Source organism: Calonectris borealis, chromosome 2 (genome assembly GCF_964195595.1).
Source record: "Calonectris borealis chromosome 2, bCalBor7.hap1.2, whole genome shotgun sequence".
Lineage (NCBI taxonomy): Eukaryota > Metazoa > Chordata > Aves > Procellariiformes > Procellariidae > Calonectris > Calonectris borealis.
This window is the reverse complement of record NC_134313.1, coordinates 95,106,896-95,125,954: the sequence shown is the minus strand read 5'-3', so window position 1 is coordinate 95,125,954 and position 19,059 is coordinate 95,106,896. Positions and strand designations below refer to the sequence as shown.

The 19,059-nt window shown below is 45.6% G+C and overlaps 1 protein-coding gene across 3 annotated transcripts in view; it reads left to right on the top strand.

Annotated features, from left to right (window-relative positions):
* SLC22A23 (solute carrier family 22 member 23) overlaps window positions 1-19,059 on the top strand; it is a 111,999-nt gene that overhangs the window by 62,550 nt on the left and 30,390 nt on the right. For 2 of the 3 annotated variants that reach the window (XM_075142593.1, XM_075142592.1), the window contains exon 4: window positions 16,562-16,730. In XM_075142593.1, the coding sequence (XP_074998694.1) occupies window positions 16,562-16,730 (169 nt within the window). Of the gene's footprint in view, window positions 1-9,193; window positions 9,532-16,561; window positions 16,731-19,059 lie in introns of those variants that run through there. The other variant, XM_075142594.1, reaches the window with a different exon arrangement.

Here is a 19,059-nt window from a genome sequence, read left to right as displayed (position 1 = left end):
CTGCAGATGTGATTTCCAGGGAGAGAGCGATGAGCTGGACTGCAGGGGGCTGCGCACGCTCCAAGCTTAGCAGACCCTGACCTTCAGCATCGGTGGTGGACCCTGCAGGACATGGTGGCTGGGTGGTGGGAGCAGCCCTGCAAGAGCCGCACCGAGGCAGCTGTGGAGCAGAACAAGTACCACAGCGATGCAGTCAGCCCTGCTCGCCGCAGGAGAAGCTCCCTGCCTCTCAGAGCTGTTTCTAAGGACCTGCAAGTAGACCTTCAACCACTGCAAAGGAAGACCACTTTTCTTCAGTCGTTCCCTCACATTTCTAATTTAGCTGAATGTATAATCTAGAATGAGATCCATTTCCTATGATTATTTATGCAAATAACAAAAAAAAAAATCTGTTGTTGGTAGCAGGGCACTTAACATGAACTCAAATTAAACCAGGAGAAATTTCAAGACAAGAGAAGCCTGTGGTATTATTACCTATATTACCCCGACGGATGGGCATCTTTTTCTGGGTTAAAAAGACGACTGCAGAGTCCCACGTTTCTCTCACAGGCAAATTCTGACTCATTCAGGCATGTCTGGAAACAGACACAGATATCCCAAGCAACATAAAAACTCATACTGACAAATAAAAGATAAAAATAACGTTGTCGGTTTTTACGTGCTAAAAAAATTGATGGTGTATTTTGCTGGTGCATGGACACAGAAAGGAGTCGTGGTGAGGGTGATTTTGTGCACGATAGATGAACACATCACATACTAGTCTGTGGCCCTAGCTCACCCTGAACGGAGGTTTTTCCACTGAAATGGTGATTGTAGGGGCTGTTTTTTGATGTTTGGAGTTCTTGCAGCATCGTAGGACAATGCAGCACCAAATAACTCTTTGCAAGCACGTTCCTTCTGAGGCTCTGGCAGGTTGGGCGCTGAGCAGCAGATGCCTGGCACCTCGCTCACTTGTGAGTGGGTCAGGGTGTTGGGTCACCTAGCATTTGTGAACGCCCGGTGTTTCCTCTCCTTTGGGCGAGAGCTAGAAAGGAAGCTGGTTTATTTAGAAAAGGCTTTTTTTTGTTTACTTCTGTCTATTCTTACTCTTGGTAGAAATGGCATTCTTCCTTCCATGTGAAACATCTGGCTAAATTATAAATGTGAGGAAGTGGCTGAAGAAATGGCGTAACTGAATTGCTGTTTATCAGGTGATTTTGTAGAATTTCCATCTTTTATATAAGATGATCTGTTAAAATAAGGAAACAGAGACAATAACAGAAGCTCCTGTTCTTAGAAACATGAGCATAAACTTGCCCTGGGGCGAGGCTGGTGTTTTGTGGTGAGGCGGCATTGCCGGTGCAAGCCGCTTTCTCGACCACGGCGAGCGCATCCACCCATCGCTCGGGAGCCACCCGGAGCAGCCCCAGTGTCCGGTGCCTCCAGCCTGAATTCTGAGTTTTCCAGGATTTCCAGCTCTACCCCTTTTTTAGATGAGAAAACAATGATTAAACCTTCCCTATGTCTGGAAGCGTTGTGCAAATGGGCAGGGACGTGTGTAGAGACTTGCTTGCTGTCTGGTTCCTGACAGCCTCCTGCAGGGGCTTTCTGCGGGGGTCCGGCCGCTCCCAGGTGGGGAGCGTGGGCAGAGCTCAGCCGAGCCATGGTTGCCCCTCGGGCAGGCTCTCCAGGTGGGACCCACAGGCATAATTTCTTTTGCTCAAATCTGCGATCCTCAAATCTCATCATTTGGAAGTTCTTCCAATACCTCAGTCAAACCTGAAGCAGAGAGAGATCTTTTCCTTTTATGACTGCACTTTGAATAGTGAAAAATTAAGAAAAATAATAAGGCTGTTTTTCTTACTCTAGTTCCTAAATGGTATAATATGCCTCTTCCCCTAAGTTACAAGCTTTTTGGTTTGTAACTTATAATTTATTTTATTTTATTTTTAGGACCTGTAGTTCTGAACAGTTTTGCTCTTTATTTATTTTTATCACTCTCTCATGTTACTCCTCCTCGTTTACTTATTTATTTTTGCCCTTGGCTCAGAATTCCAGATGCATCTCAATTATATAGCCCTCTGAGCTTTATCCTTCATTGAGCAAACATCAGAGTTCAGTATAATAAATATGACTGTTCTTTGGCAGCTCTCTCTGCACGTCGTTCATAGCTGAGGGGTTTACAGCCCTTCCAAATGTCTTTAATTTTTTTTCTTCAAATTTTGATTAGAAACATCACTCAGCAAGACAGAGGAGCGGTTTTCTCTGCTTCTGTAAACATATATAAATGTAAGTGGACATTAATTTTTTTTTTTTCCAAATTATGCCTGCACTTTTTTTCAGTAAGAACAGATCTTACAGAGGTAGTTATTCTTAGTTCCCATGTAAACCAGAATGCCTTTTGGTTACAGCTCTTTAATTGGTAACTTGGTAAAATCTGGATGTTAGGTACAAAGTGGTTTTCCTAATCGGACTGTACAGCTTGAAAATATACATTTGAAGCCAGGAATCAGCCAGGAATCCCACACGTTTTTGAGACAACAGCTTATAGGTTTGTGGTGTGAATGGTCTGGGGAAGGGCTCTGCCCTCCTTCCCTGGGGATGCTGTCCTCCTGAGCCACGTGCCCGCAGTACGTGCCTGGTGCTGCTCTGGAGTCAGGGAGCACGTGTCGTCTTCTGTTGGATGCGTGGTTACCTGGGTTGGGAGATAGTCAAGTCCCTAAGACGTTTCTGTGGTGTTCATGCCGGCGGGGACGTGTACCCGTGGTGCGCTCAGGTTTGCTGTGTGCCGGCAGGTTTGGGGACTTGCCCTGGGGAGGTGCCAGTGTCTGAGCCCTGGGTGGGGGTGCTGAGGACACCCTCTCACACTAGGAAAGGCAGGATCAGCCACAGAGCCTTTTTTCTCCCATCACCCAACGTTGTTCTCATGGATGGAAATCGTTGTCTAGTTTACCATGTTCCTTTAAGTGGTTGAATATGGTTACAAAGCAAGTCGGTGTTTGAACTGAAAACTGAGCCCAGCTCTTGTACTTTTCCAGTTCAGCCCTTTCTTTCTTACCTCCTTACTGGCTCTGCAAGAAGACCCAAAGGAAAATTTGGAAACCGTAACTGAATTATTTCTGTTGTGTTGAGCAACGGAGTGATTTGTTCATAGCTCAGTGTGGGAAGGAAATCTGATATGATGAGGTGGGGACAATCGGTCTATAGTTTCGTTCCCCCCCACCTACAGCCACCATCTCCTTTCTGCCGCACTTCCTCCCTCTCCCATCCCTTACACATTTCTCTATTGCTACAAAAGGGAGGTAAATATGGGAGGTTTTTCTGACCTACCTGAAGCTGCTCCCTGAGGACGGGAAATCTAACACCACATACCTTGCTCCTCTGGCATTGCATGCGTAGGAAGCAGCACGTAAAAGTTGTGTTGTCATTTATGTACTATAAGCAATTTAAGTATTGCTGCACAAACAAAAATATGATTATCTTAATGGAGAAACTGCTTTCAGTGTGCATTTGTCTTCAAAGTAAGTAGCAGAACTTACTGGAGAGACAAGCCCCCAAAAATCCTTTGACCTCTTAAGAGCATGGCCTGGCCGTACTGAGGCAAGGTGAGGTCTACATGAGGCTCTGCCAGCTGGTCTTCCAGGCAGTATTGCCTCTACCCACAGGTCTCGTCTTTGACTTTGCACCATCACAGGGACACCGAAGCACCACTCAATAGGAACTGCCATTTGAAACATAGAGAATCACACAGAAAAATACTTAGGAATTGGTAAGAAAAGGTTAACAGTCATTCACCTCCCAGGGGCATGTATGCATCTTCACAATTTTAGCTGTAGTTGTGATGTGTACAAAGTTTACTAATGTTGTAATCAGAAGAAGTGAAATCCCCTTCTATGAACTGCAGCTGGATTCTTTCCAAGGAGCTGGGTTTCCTTTTAATGTTGTGTTATTAATTAGCTCAGCAATTCGTTCTGGTTTTATTTGGAACAAATCGGTGAGTGTTGTCATCTTTGAACTCGTCTGTAAGTGGCAGGAGTTTTCTTGAAAGAGGTCTTTCACTGGAGAAAAGCGAGCGTCCTCCGCTGGAGGATGGCTTCTGCTTGGCGAGATCGGTGGGTTCCCAGCCTACTTGCCAGCCTCCATGGAAGGAGGATACTAAGATATTTGAGCTTTCTCTTTTCAAAGTTACTGCAAAGCAATAGGAGGTTTTCCATCCAGAAACATTTCCGCAAAAATATTTAGCTTTTACCACGGTTTTATCAGGATATATTAGTATTTTACCCTTGTAAAGCTACATATTCTTCTTGGCTGTGAGATACTCTTGAAAAAACTCACCCATTTTTCAGGGATGATCCTGGGAAAACTTCGAATCCCAGTGGATGTTTTCGGGTGGTCTGGTTTCATATTGCATGGACATCCTTAGCCCAGCAATTTACATGGAAATATGAGACGCTGGAAGCATTATAATGTTTTTTATTTTATTGTTCTTCACCCTCGAGTCAGGTTTTACCAATTCAAGGAATGCTGGTACTTCAGGGGAAAAACTTCACAGATGGTATTTGTAAAGATAGCAAGGAAGAAATTTAAGGAATGTTTAAGCCTTGGCAATTATGAGATTATTTTGATTATGTATGTGACAGCAGCACGTGAGGGATGTTCCACTGCGCTCACCTCTGTGCATGCAACTACAGGTGCTGCCCGCCTGAGTTAACTTTTGCTTGAAACAGAGATGTGCTTGAAGAGGGCTGGAAAGGGAATGCTCTTTCCCCAACAAGTTTTCTGCACTCTCATTGAATTCATTGAATTATGCTGTTTGCTGCAGAACTGCCCACAAACCAGGCACGAGTAGAGCCCACCGTACAGAGCACTCCTTGTGCGCAGAGTGGTGGAAGATGTCCTAAACAGCATACAGTTCATGTATTTAATATAAAGAATAAAAGCCTGTACTTAAAAACTTAAGACTTCATTTTGAATGAAAATTACGATAACTTTAATAGCTTCAGGAAGCAGGTTTTTTCCCAAGGTGGGATGTCATATCTTTTTCAGTTTAAAATCAGTTGACAGAAAGGAAATCTTCATTTTTCCCCTAGAATATATTTTTTTTCCTCCCTTACGGGAATGTTATTTGGAAAATAAAATCTCGCTGGGAAATGGAAGAGGAAAAACAATACCTGTACTACTTCTAACTGTGCATTGGCTGCTTTTGTATCAAGAGGCGTTTTCTCACCACCTGTATACTACCACAGCCTCATTTCTCTTTTTGTATTGTCATAGGTTTAAAATTAGAGGAGACTCCACCGGGGCCATCCTGCTTGTGCAGATTCTGGTGCAATGGTTGCGTGCACTGGCCAGCGCGGTCCTCACTCGTCGCATGGGCATTCCCATGTCTGCTTGCCTTTGCCTTCCCCAGACCTGTGTCAGGTTTGACGCTGAATTCCGGAGACAGAGGACTATTAATGCGAAAGTCACCGCATTAGTTTGAGCAGCACTTCCTTCTCCAGTGAAAGCAACCAAAATATAACGGCTTACTGGCTCTGAATCTCCAAGCTCCACTTTCACGGTGTACATGAAACATCTATCCAGAGTGCCTGGCGTAAATCTTTAAAAACAAGGATGCCCCAGGGGCCAAATGTGTGACAGCCTTTCACAAGCATACTTACTAATAGCTTTTGACTAAATTGCCTGCATATCTGCCGGCCCTTGGTGCGTGCTGTCAGTGCTGTGGTATTGCGGGCTCTCCCCAATGCTGGTGATGCCACCTGAGCAATTCAGGTCCTCTGAAATGGCACGAGGTTCTTCAGGGCATCACCCAAATTTCCACTGATTGCTTTTGACATCAGCAAGGGGTCAGGGAAGGAAAAGGGACTAGGAGCTTTTGCCTTTACAATTATATATACGTGTATATATATACACACAAGTATCCATAGCTGTATGTGTGTGTGTTTATACATACATGTGTGTATGGGTTTACAACTGTATTTACGAGAGTTTAATAACCACCCACCCAAATGTTTGCTTAGACTCTGTGTATGTAAGCATTTGGAGGGCTTGTTATTAAGTTTACACAAGCTAAAGGAGCAAGGGGCTTTCCTGGGGTTGTGCCTCTGGTGTGCAGTGCTTCAGGCAAGCCATCCTCCATCGGTCCAAGGGAGGGCGTGCAGGGCAGGCGGTGCTTTATTAAGACCTACGGAGCACCAAGTACATTTCTTGGCCATCCATTTAAGGGTTTCCTCCGTGCTTGTCTTTTCTGCTTGGTAAGATAGGCTGCAAACAGCTCGAGGCTCCCGTGTCAAATTCTTGGTAGCAATATGCAGTTCTGCTGGGAATATGCTCAAATCTGGGGCTCGGTGCATTTATTCACTCGTCCAACAGCATGACAGTAATGGTGAAAAGCTCCTTCTTGCAGAAGCATCTCGTGTGGGATCAGTGCTCGGGGAGAGAGGGCCTGCCCCTCGCTACCCTGCTGCCTCAAAGAGCTGGGAAACGTTTAATAAACCTGAAACAAGGTGTTAGGGTGTTATTTCTTTGTTCTCACCTTTTTTGAGGACTATCATCCATCTGGAGGTTGCAAATTAGGATTTAGAAATAGCTGCTGTTGGAATATTATTTGCCACTTGGTTAATTAAGAGATTGCAATGCAGATTTGTGGCTATTGAATGTCTTTTCTGTTCTTATTTTAAGTGGCTACAATATTGTTAAAAATTCACTAACAAATACAGATGCAGAACCCTTTCATGTGAAGCATCAAAGAAAATGAGTTCCTCTGATACCTCTCACACCAGTTTTTGTTTCAGCTACTCTCATTCTTTCCTGTCAAAAAGATGCCAGTTGTGATTTAGATCCTGCCAAAAGCAAAGGGGCCAGCTGTTGTGAACAGCAGAGGTGTTTGATTTGCAAAATATTCCTGTGATCGGCTGTGCATTTCCTTTAGAGCGAGCCACCTTTTTGGAACAAGGAAGAATCCGATAGATTTCTATGCAATCTTAGTTTTGTGCAAAAATAAACAAATATTGACAAGGGTTTGGAGAGTCTGTTAATGGGGGGGGTAGGAAGTTATAGACCAGAGTTGGAAGATAATTGGTTTTTACAGATAGCTGTTAACATATATGAGGACATATCTCATGGCAAAGCTTTTTTCATCACTGTTGTTGCAATTTAAATTGAGTCATCTTTATTCTGAAATTAGTGTGTTCTGTATCTACCAGTTGCTTACGCTCTTTGTCACTGCTGCTTAGGTTTCCAGGGCCACCATCCTGGTTTTGTTTCATAATGCCATTATTCACATACAGGAACTGTCATCAAAAATCAGTGTTGGCTGGGAGCTGCTGCATGGCAGCAGCAGAGACGCTGCTGCTTTCCTCTGGAAGTAGGATATATGGCAACTGCAGTACCACAAATGTGATTTAACATTTCTTTGTTTTTATTACTTCGTGAATGACAGGCAGCGTGCTATGTTAAAGGTTTCTTACGCAGTCAGCCGTCTGTTTTGTAAGATGATGTTTGTCTTGTGCAATGTAAAACTCAGCAAATACAGATACTACGGGATGAACAGAGGAACAACGCGTGCTCCCTTCTCTGCCGCTGATGCTCCCTGGGATCCAGAGCAGGATCGCAGGCATCGCTGCGTCCCATGCAGTGGTCAGGAAGCCACTGCTTGGGGTCTCCTGTGCCTGGAGGAGCAGAGTTGCCTTTGCCCTGCCCAGCTCCCTGCTGCGAGCAAGCCTGGCCCTGGGAAGGGGCTCCGCTGCACGGGCGCCTTGCCCAGGCAGTCCCCAGCTCCTGCAGCTGCATTCATGGGGGGTGAGTGAATGCCCTGCACCGAACCTGAGCTGGCTCCATGTCTGTGTTCCAAACCCTCCACCTGTGGGTAGCTACAGGCTGATTGCAGCTGGGAGGAGAGCTCCTCCTGAAATATCCTGACGTAGTTGAGCAATACCAGGCCTGAAATCGAGTTGGCGTGTTACTTATTGTGCCTTATAGGAGAGAGTTGAGCATGTGGGAGGTAAAGAGAGGGAAGGTTGCACCTTGTGTTTTGGTTGGATTTTGGACGAGAGGTGTAGCAGTGTTTACTTTTTTCATGCTATGCCTCTCTATGCACGTGGTAGTGTTCACAGCAGCAGAGGCTAAGTAGTGTATCTAAAAGGTTTTTTGCCTAGCATCAGTTCTAGCACTATCCTGGCACTTGCATAGAAAATGAACGTCTGATCTAGTTTTGGTAAGAAAGATATCTATTCTGATTAGATATCTATCTATCCGATAGCTCCATCCAGTAGATGTGGGATATCTATCCTGGTCAGAAATGAAGAGTGGCACTGGTGAGTGTGTCTGGTGAGGTGTCACACTGGCTGTCTGCTCTGAGCCAGCCTGATGGCTCCATCAGCTTGGGTTATGTCAGGGCACGGACAACTGATTTGACACACATAAAAAGTGTTAATTAGATATAAATGGTGGGCTAGTGTGTGTTTAAAAGAACCCCCTGCCAAATCTATGATGCGTAGAAAAGTACCTTTGAAGGAGCACCTGTGTCATTTCATAGATGTATTTTAGAATAACTTTTGTCCTGCTGTGCTGTTGTGGGAAAATAATCCCGTTTGTCTTACTTGGCCGTTGGAGGGTCAGTCTATTACTGCTCTCTTTGCTTGGCAGTGGATTGGATTTCTCCAGAGAGGAAATTAGATTTTTTCCTTTCCTTCCACTCTGTCTCTGTCCTGTGTTTACATCAGTTGGCGGTTGTCTGTGCACTGCGGTGCGTGTGATAACCTTTCCTTCCACGTGCTGCTTCATTTGCTGCTCTCTAATAAACTGTGTTTACACATGGTGCTCCCTCCCTCACTTCTAGTGACAGCAAAGACGATCGAGGAAAAGTGCTCCCTGTCTAAACTCAGCCAGGAGCAATTGTGGGCTTAACCTGGGCCGTTTCAGCCGGCGCTGAATCAGAAGTGCGCTGATTGGGATGAGAAGCCTACATAGCTCCTGAGGAGGGCTTGCAGCTCTTAGAAGTTTGTGTCTAGTAACCACCTGGAAATTTGGGTATATAAGCAGATATGCTGGATTTTATTTATTTACTTATCCCCCTAGCAGCCAGCTGCAAACTAAAAAGCTTGTCTGGGAGTTATTAATGGTTTTTGCTGCAATTTTGTCTGGTTGGCTAGCCACAAGCAAGCCTGGGGGCCGTGTTATTCTAGGAGTATCTAGCGAGATGATCTGTTTACAGCAGAGGGCAAATCCCACGGAGAGTGTTGGAGGAAGAAGAGGTCCCTGAGGTTTGAGAGAGCTTGGTGGGAATTTGGAAATAGAGCAGCAGCGGGGACGGGGTCGCCTCCCAGCAGTCTTCAAGATCGCCGTGAACAGAGCCCGTCATGCCAAAAAGGCTCAGCTCGGGGAGCACGCAGTGGTGGGACTTGCTGGAAGTGCTGAAGAGCTTGGAAAATTAAGTGCTGTGGGTTGTTTTTTTTTTTTTCCACTTCTTTCCTTTTGTGCTCTGTTGAAAAGCAGAGTCCAAATACAAAATCCTATCTTAGGGCCACAGCCTGCGCTTTTCTCTTGACTGAGCTGAGCAGCTGCTGGGGCTGAGAGGCACACACAGCCCTGGTGCTTTAGGATGCTACCACCACTGGGAATTTCTGGTGTCCCACATTTTACACCTAAAACTGTGTTGCCTGAGCTTTCTTCTGCTCAGCTGATAGTGTGGGTCTTATTCATTTGAGTCTGATTTTCCTCCTTTTTGGGATAGGGGAACATCTTGAGGGGTCCTTGGAGGGAATTAAGAGTGATGGGTGTATAGTAATATGGGGGAAACTGTCAAAAATTGAGTTGTGGGTTTGTTTTCTTTTTTAATATAACGTGAATCTAGAATCAGACTGTCTCCTCGGGGATTTTTTTCAGTGGGGATGCTGTTGCCCAGACTTCAGGTGTTTTGTCCAGGCCATTTTCTCCAAGGGATACTCCTATATAATTACAGTCTTGGTGGCTCATAGACTGAAACTGGACAGGGAGAGAAAACTGCAAAGGCACAAAACGCAGTCAACTTGTGGTTTCTGATGGAGCTAGCGCTTGGGCTGCGGTGCAGGAATTGCTTTGTGTTTTGGGATTGGAGATGGGTGAGTGAATGCTGGAGAGTAGTTCAGGCAGTGTGATTTAACCTCTTTTTCCTCTTGATATATTATTTGCAAATGACTTACAATTCTTTTTTTTTTTTCTTTAAATAAAGGTGTTTGCTGTTCAACCTTGTGCAAATATTCTATGAGAATAAATGTCAGCCTTTCAAGACAAACAAGAAGGTTTCTGAAACCTGAAACAAATTATTTGTTACTAGTGCGCAAGTGTAAGACCAAGTGAGAAAGGATGGGATGTGGCCCTTAGTCCCTTCATGGTGATGACAGCTCACCCGGTGCTGTTTGGAGGAGGTGGGCTACACAGGGGCATGAGTTGGTGTTAACCCAGTGTTACTGTAGGTCTCCATGGTCACCTGTCCGTGTGTCCGTCTCCTCCGGATGGACTGCTGCTTCCACAGCTGTAGGCGGAGAGGGTGGGAAAGAGGAGCCAGTTGGAAAGGGGAGAGGGCAGAATTGCAGATGTCAGGCCGCGGCATACTTGGATAATTTTAACTCAACTTCCCATCATCTTTTCAGAAGAGGTTGCCTGAAAAATTGCTGTCGAGGATATCAGCCCAGGGGTTTTTCCATCCCAATGCCAGGGAGAGGAGAAGCTGTTAGCAAAGACTACTTGCCCTTTCCGATCTAAAATCTATGTGCCCCTTGTCACCAGTACAGGTTGCGTTTGCTGTGGGTAACCTGTTGTCTGATCTGTGGTTTTGTCATGCCTTTCTCTGCTGATGCCCAGGGGCAGCGACCTCCCGCGCGAGGGAGCAGCTCTGCACGTGGTGGGGCAGACCCCCCATGGCGTTGTAGAGGCTCTTCCTTAGCTCCCTCCTCGCCCACATCCCGACGAGTCCGAGTGCCGGCAGCCGTGCGGCAGGCAGGGCTGAGCCGTGAGCCCTCCTGGCCCCTCTGCACGTCCCGCGCAGCTCGTGCGGTGCGCTGGTGGGAAGAGTGCCCCGGTCCTGCTCGGAGCGGGCGCTCTAACTCCCCGCGCCGTCCTGTCTGAGCCGTCAGCGGTGCTGGGATCTTCCTAAATTTTGCCAACTGTGCAGAGATATGTGATGGAGTCCTGTCCTTTGCTGTGAATCCCAGCCTTTTGGTCAGCTCTCAGGAACAATTGATTTTGGTGTGGAATAATCTAAAGCCCTGTTGTCTTTTGCAAGCTATTTCTAGGTTTCCGAAAACTATAAAAAAAGCAAAACCTTTCAGGACTAATGGCTCTCTGTAGACACTCCAAAGATGTGTGTGGGTCCGAGATGTGCCATACCTCATCCACCTGCGGCCTGATTCCAGAAACGTCTTCCTTTCTGCCCCGCTCCCTGGGTTCTTCCAGGACACACTTATTTCCAGATGAGGCGACATAAATGGCATGCACTGGTTCAAGTACCATATAATTGTAGTGAATTAATTCACTGATGTTTATACGCAGCTTCTTTTTGGCAAAACTGCAGATGCCCTTGCCGAAGGGCCTCCCAGCGCTTCATGTGCTCTGTGGAATGGACCTGCTTTTGCTTGTGAAGGCTTGTTCAGGCTTCCCCTTCTTTCTAACAAGAGTCCCACACGGTGGGGGTGAGGGAGAGAAAATGAATCCCGTTTAAAGAAAAGTAATTTCAGTATTCCAAAACCTGCTTGGGAGATCTTACCCGATGCGACTCCAGTGGTGTGCTGTGGGCTGGCTCCTATGAAATACTGATGAACTTCTCATTTTCAGTTGTTTCTTTGTTTTGGTCTGTCAAGAAAACCTTACTCCAACCTTGCCACTGTTGTCACATAGCATGCAATGTGGATCAAATGAGGACTTGCATGTGACAATGTTGCCTTCAGCCCATAGTTTTCCTGGTCCTAAAAACTACTTATTGTGCTTTTTAGACACGTCTGGAAAATGCTGCAGGTTTGAAACCTCTGTTGGACTCTGTATTCACCTAAAGAGTGCAAGAGTGTACCCCAACAACCTGCTTGTTAAAGTTAGATGGTCAGAAAGTCTGACCAAGCTCAAAGTCCTGCAGGTCCCTCAGCATCTGAGGCAGCTTTTCTCAGGCCAGGATCCATCGTGAAACTCAACTCCTCTGAAACCCAACGGCTGCCCCTGCTCCAGGGGGAGTGCACCAGCAAGGGAAACCAGCCCAGGACACCTCCAAGGCTGCCTCCAGAGGGAAGTGTGGGGAGCATTGGGGACAGAGCCCTCCTCAGCGGGAGCTTTTCCCTCAGCATATATCTAGAAAGTTTAACTAACACATCCTAGGGGTGCATGTGGCTCTCTTAGGGGTCAAATAGGGCCATTGCTGCAATGCTACAGGCAAGCAAAAAGGACAATATATGAAGTAGCGGGGGAGCTGCTCTGAAATCTGTCTTCTCAGTATACCAAAAATGTTCATTTGAAAGTCCTTTTCTTGAGCTTGGCCTTTGTCACCAGGAACAGCCAATATAGTTGCTGTGGTTCTTATTCCCTTGGTTAATATTTGAAAATAATTCCCATGGGATTTCTAAATAACTCGGTGAGAGACTATATAGAAGGACAAAGTTGTTGGTTTGGGTTTTTTTCCCCCTGCAGTCTCTGAGTAGGCAGATTTTGCACAACCACACTCACTCTCTCACGGGTTTCATTCATGCGTGCTCTCACACTCATGCACTTGCAAGTACCAAGGCATATGTCCACGTGGTCTGGCCAGGGTCGCTTGTGTGACACAGAGGACAAGAGGCAGTGGCTGCTGTGTCCTCATCACATTCCTGAGGTTGTTCTTGGCAGGCAACAACAAACGAGTTTGGGGTTGCTTTTCATACCCTTTAGGAGTTGATGATGTTTACAGTTTTTTACTTCATTGTTTTTTCTCATCCCTCATAATTCTCAGGCAAATTTAATGAATTTCTGTTCTCTTCTCTTTTTTCATAGTCTTGATACTTTATGATTCCAATCCTGTCCTTCATCTTCTTGATACCTTATCTGTGGGTCAGGTTGTTCCTCCTCCTTTTGATACTTGAACGAAATCATGGGTAGAGTGCGATTGGCACAATGGGCATGTGCCATCCTTTAACCCGTGCTCTGCCCATCCTTCCGGTGCCTGCTCGCTTGCTCTCACGCATGCATACACTCGTACACGCACGCAGACTTTTACTCTGCCTTTGTTCATCACCAGTTTTAATACTTCTGGTACAAATCACTGCGAGCAGACTCATGGAGTAACGTATCTGGCCCCAGTGCTGTTCCTTCCTTGCCGAAAAGTGTCTCTGCGCATCCTGCATGTTAGTAGAGGGGTTACTTTGAGTGCATCAAACAACCAAAAAAAATGCTTGAATGCCTTGTAAGAAGGGGCATAGTTCACACTAGCTCTCCCTGTGGTAGGTTTGAGGGCTGTGGGGCTGGTGAACATTGATTTGGTCACTTCTGTAGTGGAAGGACATACAGGATAGGGTCCGAAAGGAGGATTTCTACGCTTTATTTCTGCATTTCCCAGCCAGAGGCATGTGCCGTGCAATGAGCCTCGTGCATTCAGTGTCTTGTGTCTGTGATGCCTACGGGGCCCGGGTCTGCACCACACGTGTGGTGAGGCGATTGCCTTCAGGCTGGGTTGTACTTATGGCGTGTGTGGAGCAGTTCTGCTATGGGTCCTGCTTCCGCGCTTGGGACGTCCGCTATTACCGGGCATCTACCGACAGTGGGAAAGTCTGTCCCACGTGTCCTGGGCATGTCTGGTTTCACTGCCCAAATACTGTGGGACTGCTTTGCGTACGATCGTTTGCCTGGGACTTGCGGAAATCGGGCAACTGAGTTAGATCTACTGCTCTGACTGTGCTGCCTAGAGTAGAAATACTAGGCAAGGAAGCAAAATGCTTTCCATGCCTGTCTCCTTGTCCACACATAATTTTCCAAGTAAAGCAAGTAGATGTATCCGGGAGTTTTTGGTACTGATGGTAATTTCCATTATTTGAGTGCATGACGGGGGTTTACTTGATTCTCCATGCTCCACAAAGTAGTTGAGGTGGAAACCTTTTCACTGAGTGCGGGAGCTGGAGCTTTCTTGCTGGATTTGCCACAGGTGGATAAAGCTGATCTCTGCCTTGTAGTGATTTCATGCGAGTCAGTAATCCATCATGTGAATTGGGTGGAAATTGTTGTGGCCACAGAGGCCTTGTGCCAGTGGCACCAGTGGGAGCATCAGCAGGGTGCCTTTCCTAGGGTGCTGTGGTGGGTGGCTTTGCTGGCAGAGGTGGGAAAAGTTTGACTGCTAAATGCTTGCTAAAATCTGTGGTCCTGAATCTTTTATCATATAAAATTGATGCGAGAGATGTTGGAAAGTCAGTAGGCTGTCCTAATAGTAGAACATTTCAACAGAGACATGATATTTCATACACATGGAGCACCTGCTGATGTCACTTGAAAGTCATGCTCACCCAGCTACAGCTGGGAATACTTTTTTGTGTTTTCCAGCTTTTTTAGAGGAAAGGGCAAAAATTGATCATATGCGTGTGATAATCCAGAGAAGAAAATAGATGCTAAACAATCTCTGAAGTCATTTCCTTTCTATACAATGAATAACTGCTGCATATGGAGTTACGTACTATGCGCCAGTGACTTAGTAAAATATAATTTCATTATTTGGACACCTCTTTCTGACTTCATATAAAAGTTGTTCTCCTCTTGGTTAATTTTTTTTTTATCTGATACTAACCTAAGCAATGCAATCAAAATGCCAAAGCCTTACCTATCTAATGCAGACTTCCCGTTTCTATAGCAACAAAACTCATCCCTGTACTTAATGAAGGAATATTGGAGTGTGAGTTACTGGGACTTTAAGGTTTAGAAAAACGAACAGAACTACTTTATATCTGAAGATTAGGGAAATAAAACGGAAGTGACCTCTTTGCATAGAATAAAAAAAAATCGCCTAGGCTTGGGATACTTCATTAGTAAGAATGAAACCGTATTAATGTAATAAGGAGCTCTGTGTTTTAATCTTGTTTTTCTAATTAAAATGTAAAAGGCTTTTATAGCAAGTGAGAGTCTTTGAGGGTTTTTTCCCTCCCTTCCTTTTCCAAAGTTGCTGTGTTTGTGGTTAAGCTAATGAAAATTTGGGCTTGCTTGCAACAGATACATTTTCCTTCTGTATTGGCAAAAATCCATCCATAGTTTTTGTCATTTGCTGAAAAGAAAGGGGGAAAAATAAAACAGCGTGTGGTGTTTAATCCTAGATTTGATCTGCAAGCTAGTTCCTGGTCAGCTAGTTTAAATCTGTGTTACAGTGATAAATGCTGAACAAGCTGCAGATAAAAGAGTGAATGAAGGAGCAGCTGTCATCTCTTCCTATTGTCTTATGGCTTTTCAATTACAATTTTAACAGCCGTTAAATTCTAATTTAAAACAACCATAGCAAACATCCCAAGGAAAAGCAACAATGCTGACAGCAACATATCATGAAGGTTTACGAGCCTATGTTTCTGTATCAGCGTGATGATAAGTACTACACAACATTTGTGGCAGATTTATTGTGCTTAATTATTAATCTGTAGAAGTGAATGTGGGCAAATGGGAAATATGAAATAGGGGCCTCTATTGCAATCTTACTGGCAAAAAAATTGTTTGAATATATTTCCACAAGGCAGTCCAATTTTTCTGCTATTTTTCCTGTGATCTTTTTTGTTGTTTTGTTTTGTTTTGTTTTTTTAAAGCTGTGGTTCTGATAAATTCATCTTCATTTCTGAGGACTAAATAAAAGGTAGCCAGGGTTTAAGGAAGCTTTTATCTACTGAGCACACTTGTCACAAGGCAGCTGAGTCAACCGATGATACCAGTGGCGGTAGTAAATTGCCCCACAGCAAAAGGAAGGATGGAGGACAGGATAAGACGGATGGAGGACAGGATAAGGCAGATGGAAGGCTGGCTCGTTTCAAAGTTGTTCGAGATTAGCTATTGCAAAAACAAAAAGCAAACCCAGAAACAACCCACTCAGCAAAATCCAGCTTGAAACTGGCTGAGTTAGTAGCATACTAAACTGTGGGCAGGTGGCATCCCGTGTGAGCTGGGCGGCTGTACCCTGCTGTGAGCTGCGCTCTTCTGCCTCCCAGCAAACTGATTGGAAAGGCATGCGGCATCTCTGAGAACTCTGAAAAGGCTCAACCCAAAATCTTTGGATTGTATTTTACCCCACATTCCCTTTAAAAACCAAATATCTTACAATTTGATAAAATGCTTCTCTAGGCAGAGACTGAAGGAAAGCTGACAATGAGGATGCAGCAGGTCTGCAGGAGATGCAATAGGTGTATGGGAGTTGCAATGTTTGCATGCAGCCGGCTGTTAATGGGCTTCTCTATTGCTGGTAGGGTGTTTGAAGCCTAAATACAGGAGGAAACAAGATTTATGTGATGGTGCATAATTTTGGCCAAAGGTCTTGAAGGACATTAACTCCCTGGAAGTTTCGTAAAGAGGCGTTCTGTGGGTGCCTTTGCTGGTGGGGGGCTAATGCGTTCACGTGTGCTCTGTGTTTCAGGGATAGAGCTCTGTCCTCCGGGGCACCGGTTCATGATCACCATGGTGGCGAGCTTCATCGAAATGGCGGGGCAGTTCCTCATGCCGGGGCTGGCTGCCCTCTGCAGGGACTGGCAGGTCCTCCAGGCAGTCATCATCTGTCCTTTCCTGCTGATGCTGCTTTACTGGGTGTAAGTATTCCTTCCTCCTGTCGGGTCAAAGACAGCATTGAGCTCCTAATGTTGGACTTGGGCGGTGCTTTGCTGCCTGGAAGTGTATGTGCTTCACAATACATATGAGCCTTTTCCTTTGTTGTTACGTTCACCTTTTGCAAAGACTTGACTTTGAAATAAGAAATAACAACTTTATAATTTGCTGTAGCACACACATAGGTTATGTGCTGTGACGTGGTGAGAACTCAGGAGATGGTCCACTTTTGTTGAGCAGCAAGTTGTACTTTGCTATTATTCTGGCTGTTACTTCCCCTTTAAAGATGAAAACAACTCTTGAGAGGATGCATCTCAGCCTAGGTGTTGTCAGATTGTGGCTGCACAGCTAAATTTTCCCTTAAAACCTGTATTGTGGTTCTGGGCTGTCACTGTTGGTTTCTTTGGCCTGGGTTAGCCAAGCTAGGTTAAAAATAACGTGTCAGCTCTTGAACAAGCACGCTTGGACGGCTTGTGTGAGTGAGAGAGCCAGCCCCGAACTAGACTGCCTGCTCGATTTTGCCCGAATTAGCGCACACTGTGCCGAAGCCTGGGTGGCCGGTCTGCGCTGGGCAGCGGCTCGGGATCGTTCCCGCAAGGAATCCTCCCCTCCCGGCTGCTCCCGCTCCTCTCTGCCAGCTGCGCCGACAGCACTGCGGCATTCGTACGGCTATGCTGAGAGAAGTCGGGTGGCTCTCACCTTGGGGGTGGTGCCGAGTCCATCCCCACCAGGACTCTATAAACCTCCCAAAACAGTCTTCCTTTGTTCTTCTGTCTTAATAGTGACACGCAGTGGCGGCATAACACAACAGAGGCTTGTACAAAACCATAACAGTAAGAACACGCAAGATCATTCGTTTTAAAAATAACGCTAACAAGATTAAAATATTTAGTTGCTGTACACTGAAAAAAAAATGAGGAAAAAATGCCACCGCACTGTGCAGGACCAAGTTGTTTATGTCCCATGGGGGGCCAAGTGGCCAGCTGTAATGCCTGACAAGTTGCAACATGTAAAAACTTGTTACAGTGTGTAACAGTTTTTAACAGTTATATATTTTTATATTAATGCATGAAGGCCTTACAGACTTCTCCTGCGTTCATGGTGGTAACCCTCAGCAGGGATTTCTTCACTTATCCCCGAGGTAGGCATGCCGCAGCTTGGGCTGAGGACAAAACACGGCACACCGGGAAAAGTTACAAGTCCTTTACAAGATAATGGCTTTTTTTTTCCCCACCTGTTTTCCAACATACAACATCTAAATAGTCTCATCTTGTCAGTGTTAATCTTGATGATGAATAAGCTGGGGTGTTCTTGTTAATGTATGATACTGTCCTCCCAAACCTGCCATATGTTATACACATGCAAACACACACACGTGCAGGACTACTCCAAAACCTCCTATTGGGATGCCGCTAGCTGGAAAGCATTATATCCACCACTGGATAGAACCCAATATCAAACATAATGTTTACAGGTATTTGTGTCCAAAAGGACAGTACGATGGTATGAAGACGCCTAATGAACACGATAGACGACGTGGACAGCAGTAACGCCTCAGCAGTCTTCTGGAGGTAGCATGTTTTCCAGGTGGCTGAGTCAGGGTCTCGTACATTCCTGTTGAGAGGTCGTCCCTCGGTGACATTGAAAGCAATAGGAAATGCTAACATTTATTCCCGAATCTCCAAGAGCTTTGTGGCTTTTTGACTGGACAGGACAGGCAGACCATGCAAATAGACTCTCCTTACATAATGTGTGATATGACAGCTTGATAAATAGTGGTAACAGCCAACATAGCAGGATTTGCATCACCCAGGGTTTTTGCATTTGCAGAAATGGACTCTGGTTAGGATGCCTGTTTAATTATACTGTCAGTACTGTATGCGCTTTTCTCTTAGGTTTTTCTCTTCTATCTGTTGCATATTCTCTGGAAAGTGCTACCGTTTTATTACCTCTTTCCTTTCCTCCCCGCTTCCCCCAGCATTGTGTTGGGGAATAGAGCGTGGACCCTCAGCATGTGTTACAGGTGAAGGAAGAAATCAAACTGATTTGTAATAAAAGAAGAACTGGAAAACTGCGCTGCTTGTTAACTCCCCATCGTGTACTCAAAGCAGTGAGTTCAATAACAGATGCTGCGATAGCCCCTGCGCTGCCTCCTTCTTCCTCCTTGCTCTCTTTACGTCCATCTCCTTCTGCGAGAGTGCTGTTTGCCCCTCCGTGCTGGGGCTTAGCCCTCTCCCACCTATAGATTTGCTCTGCTCCCGGCCTGCACGTGGCAGGCTATATCATCCCCATGAGGTGGGGGATGAGCTGAGC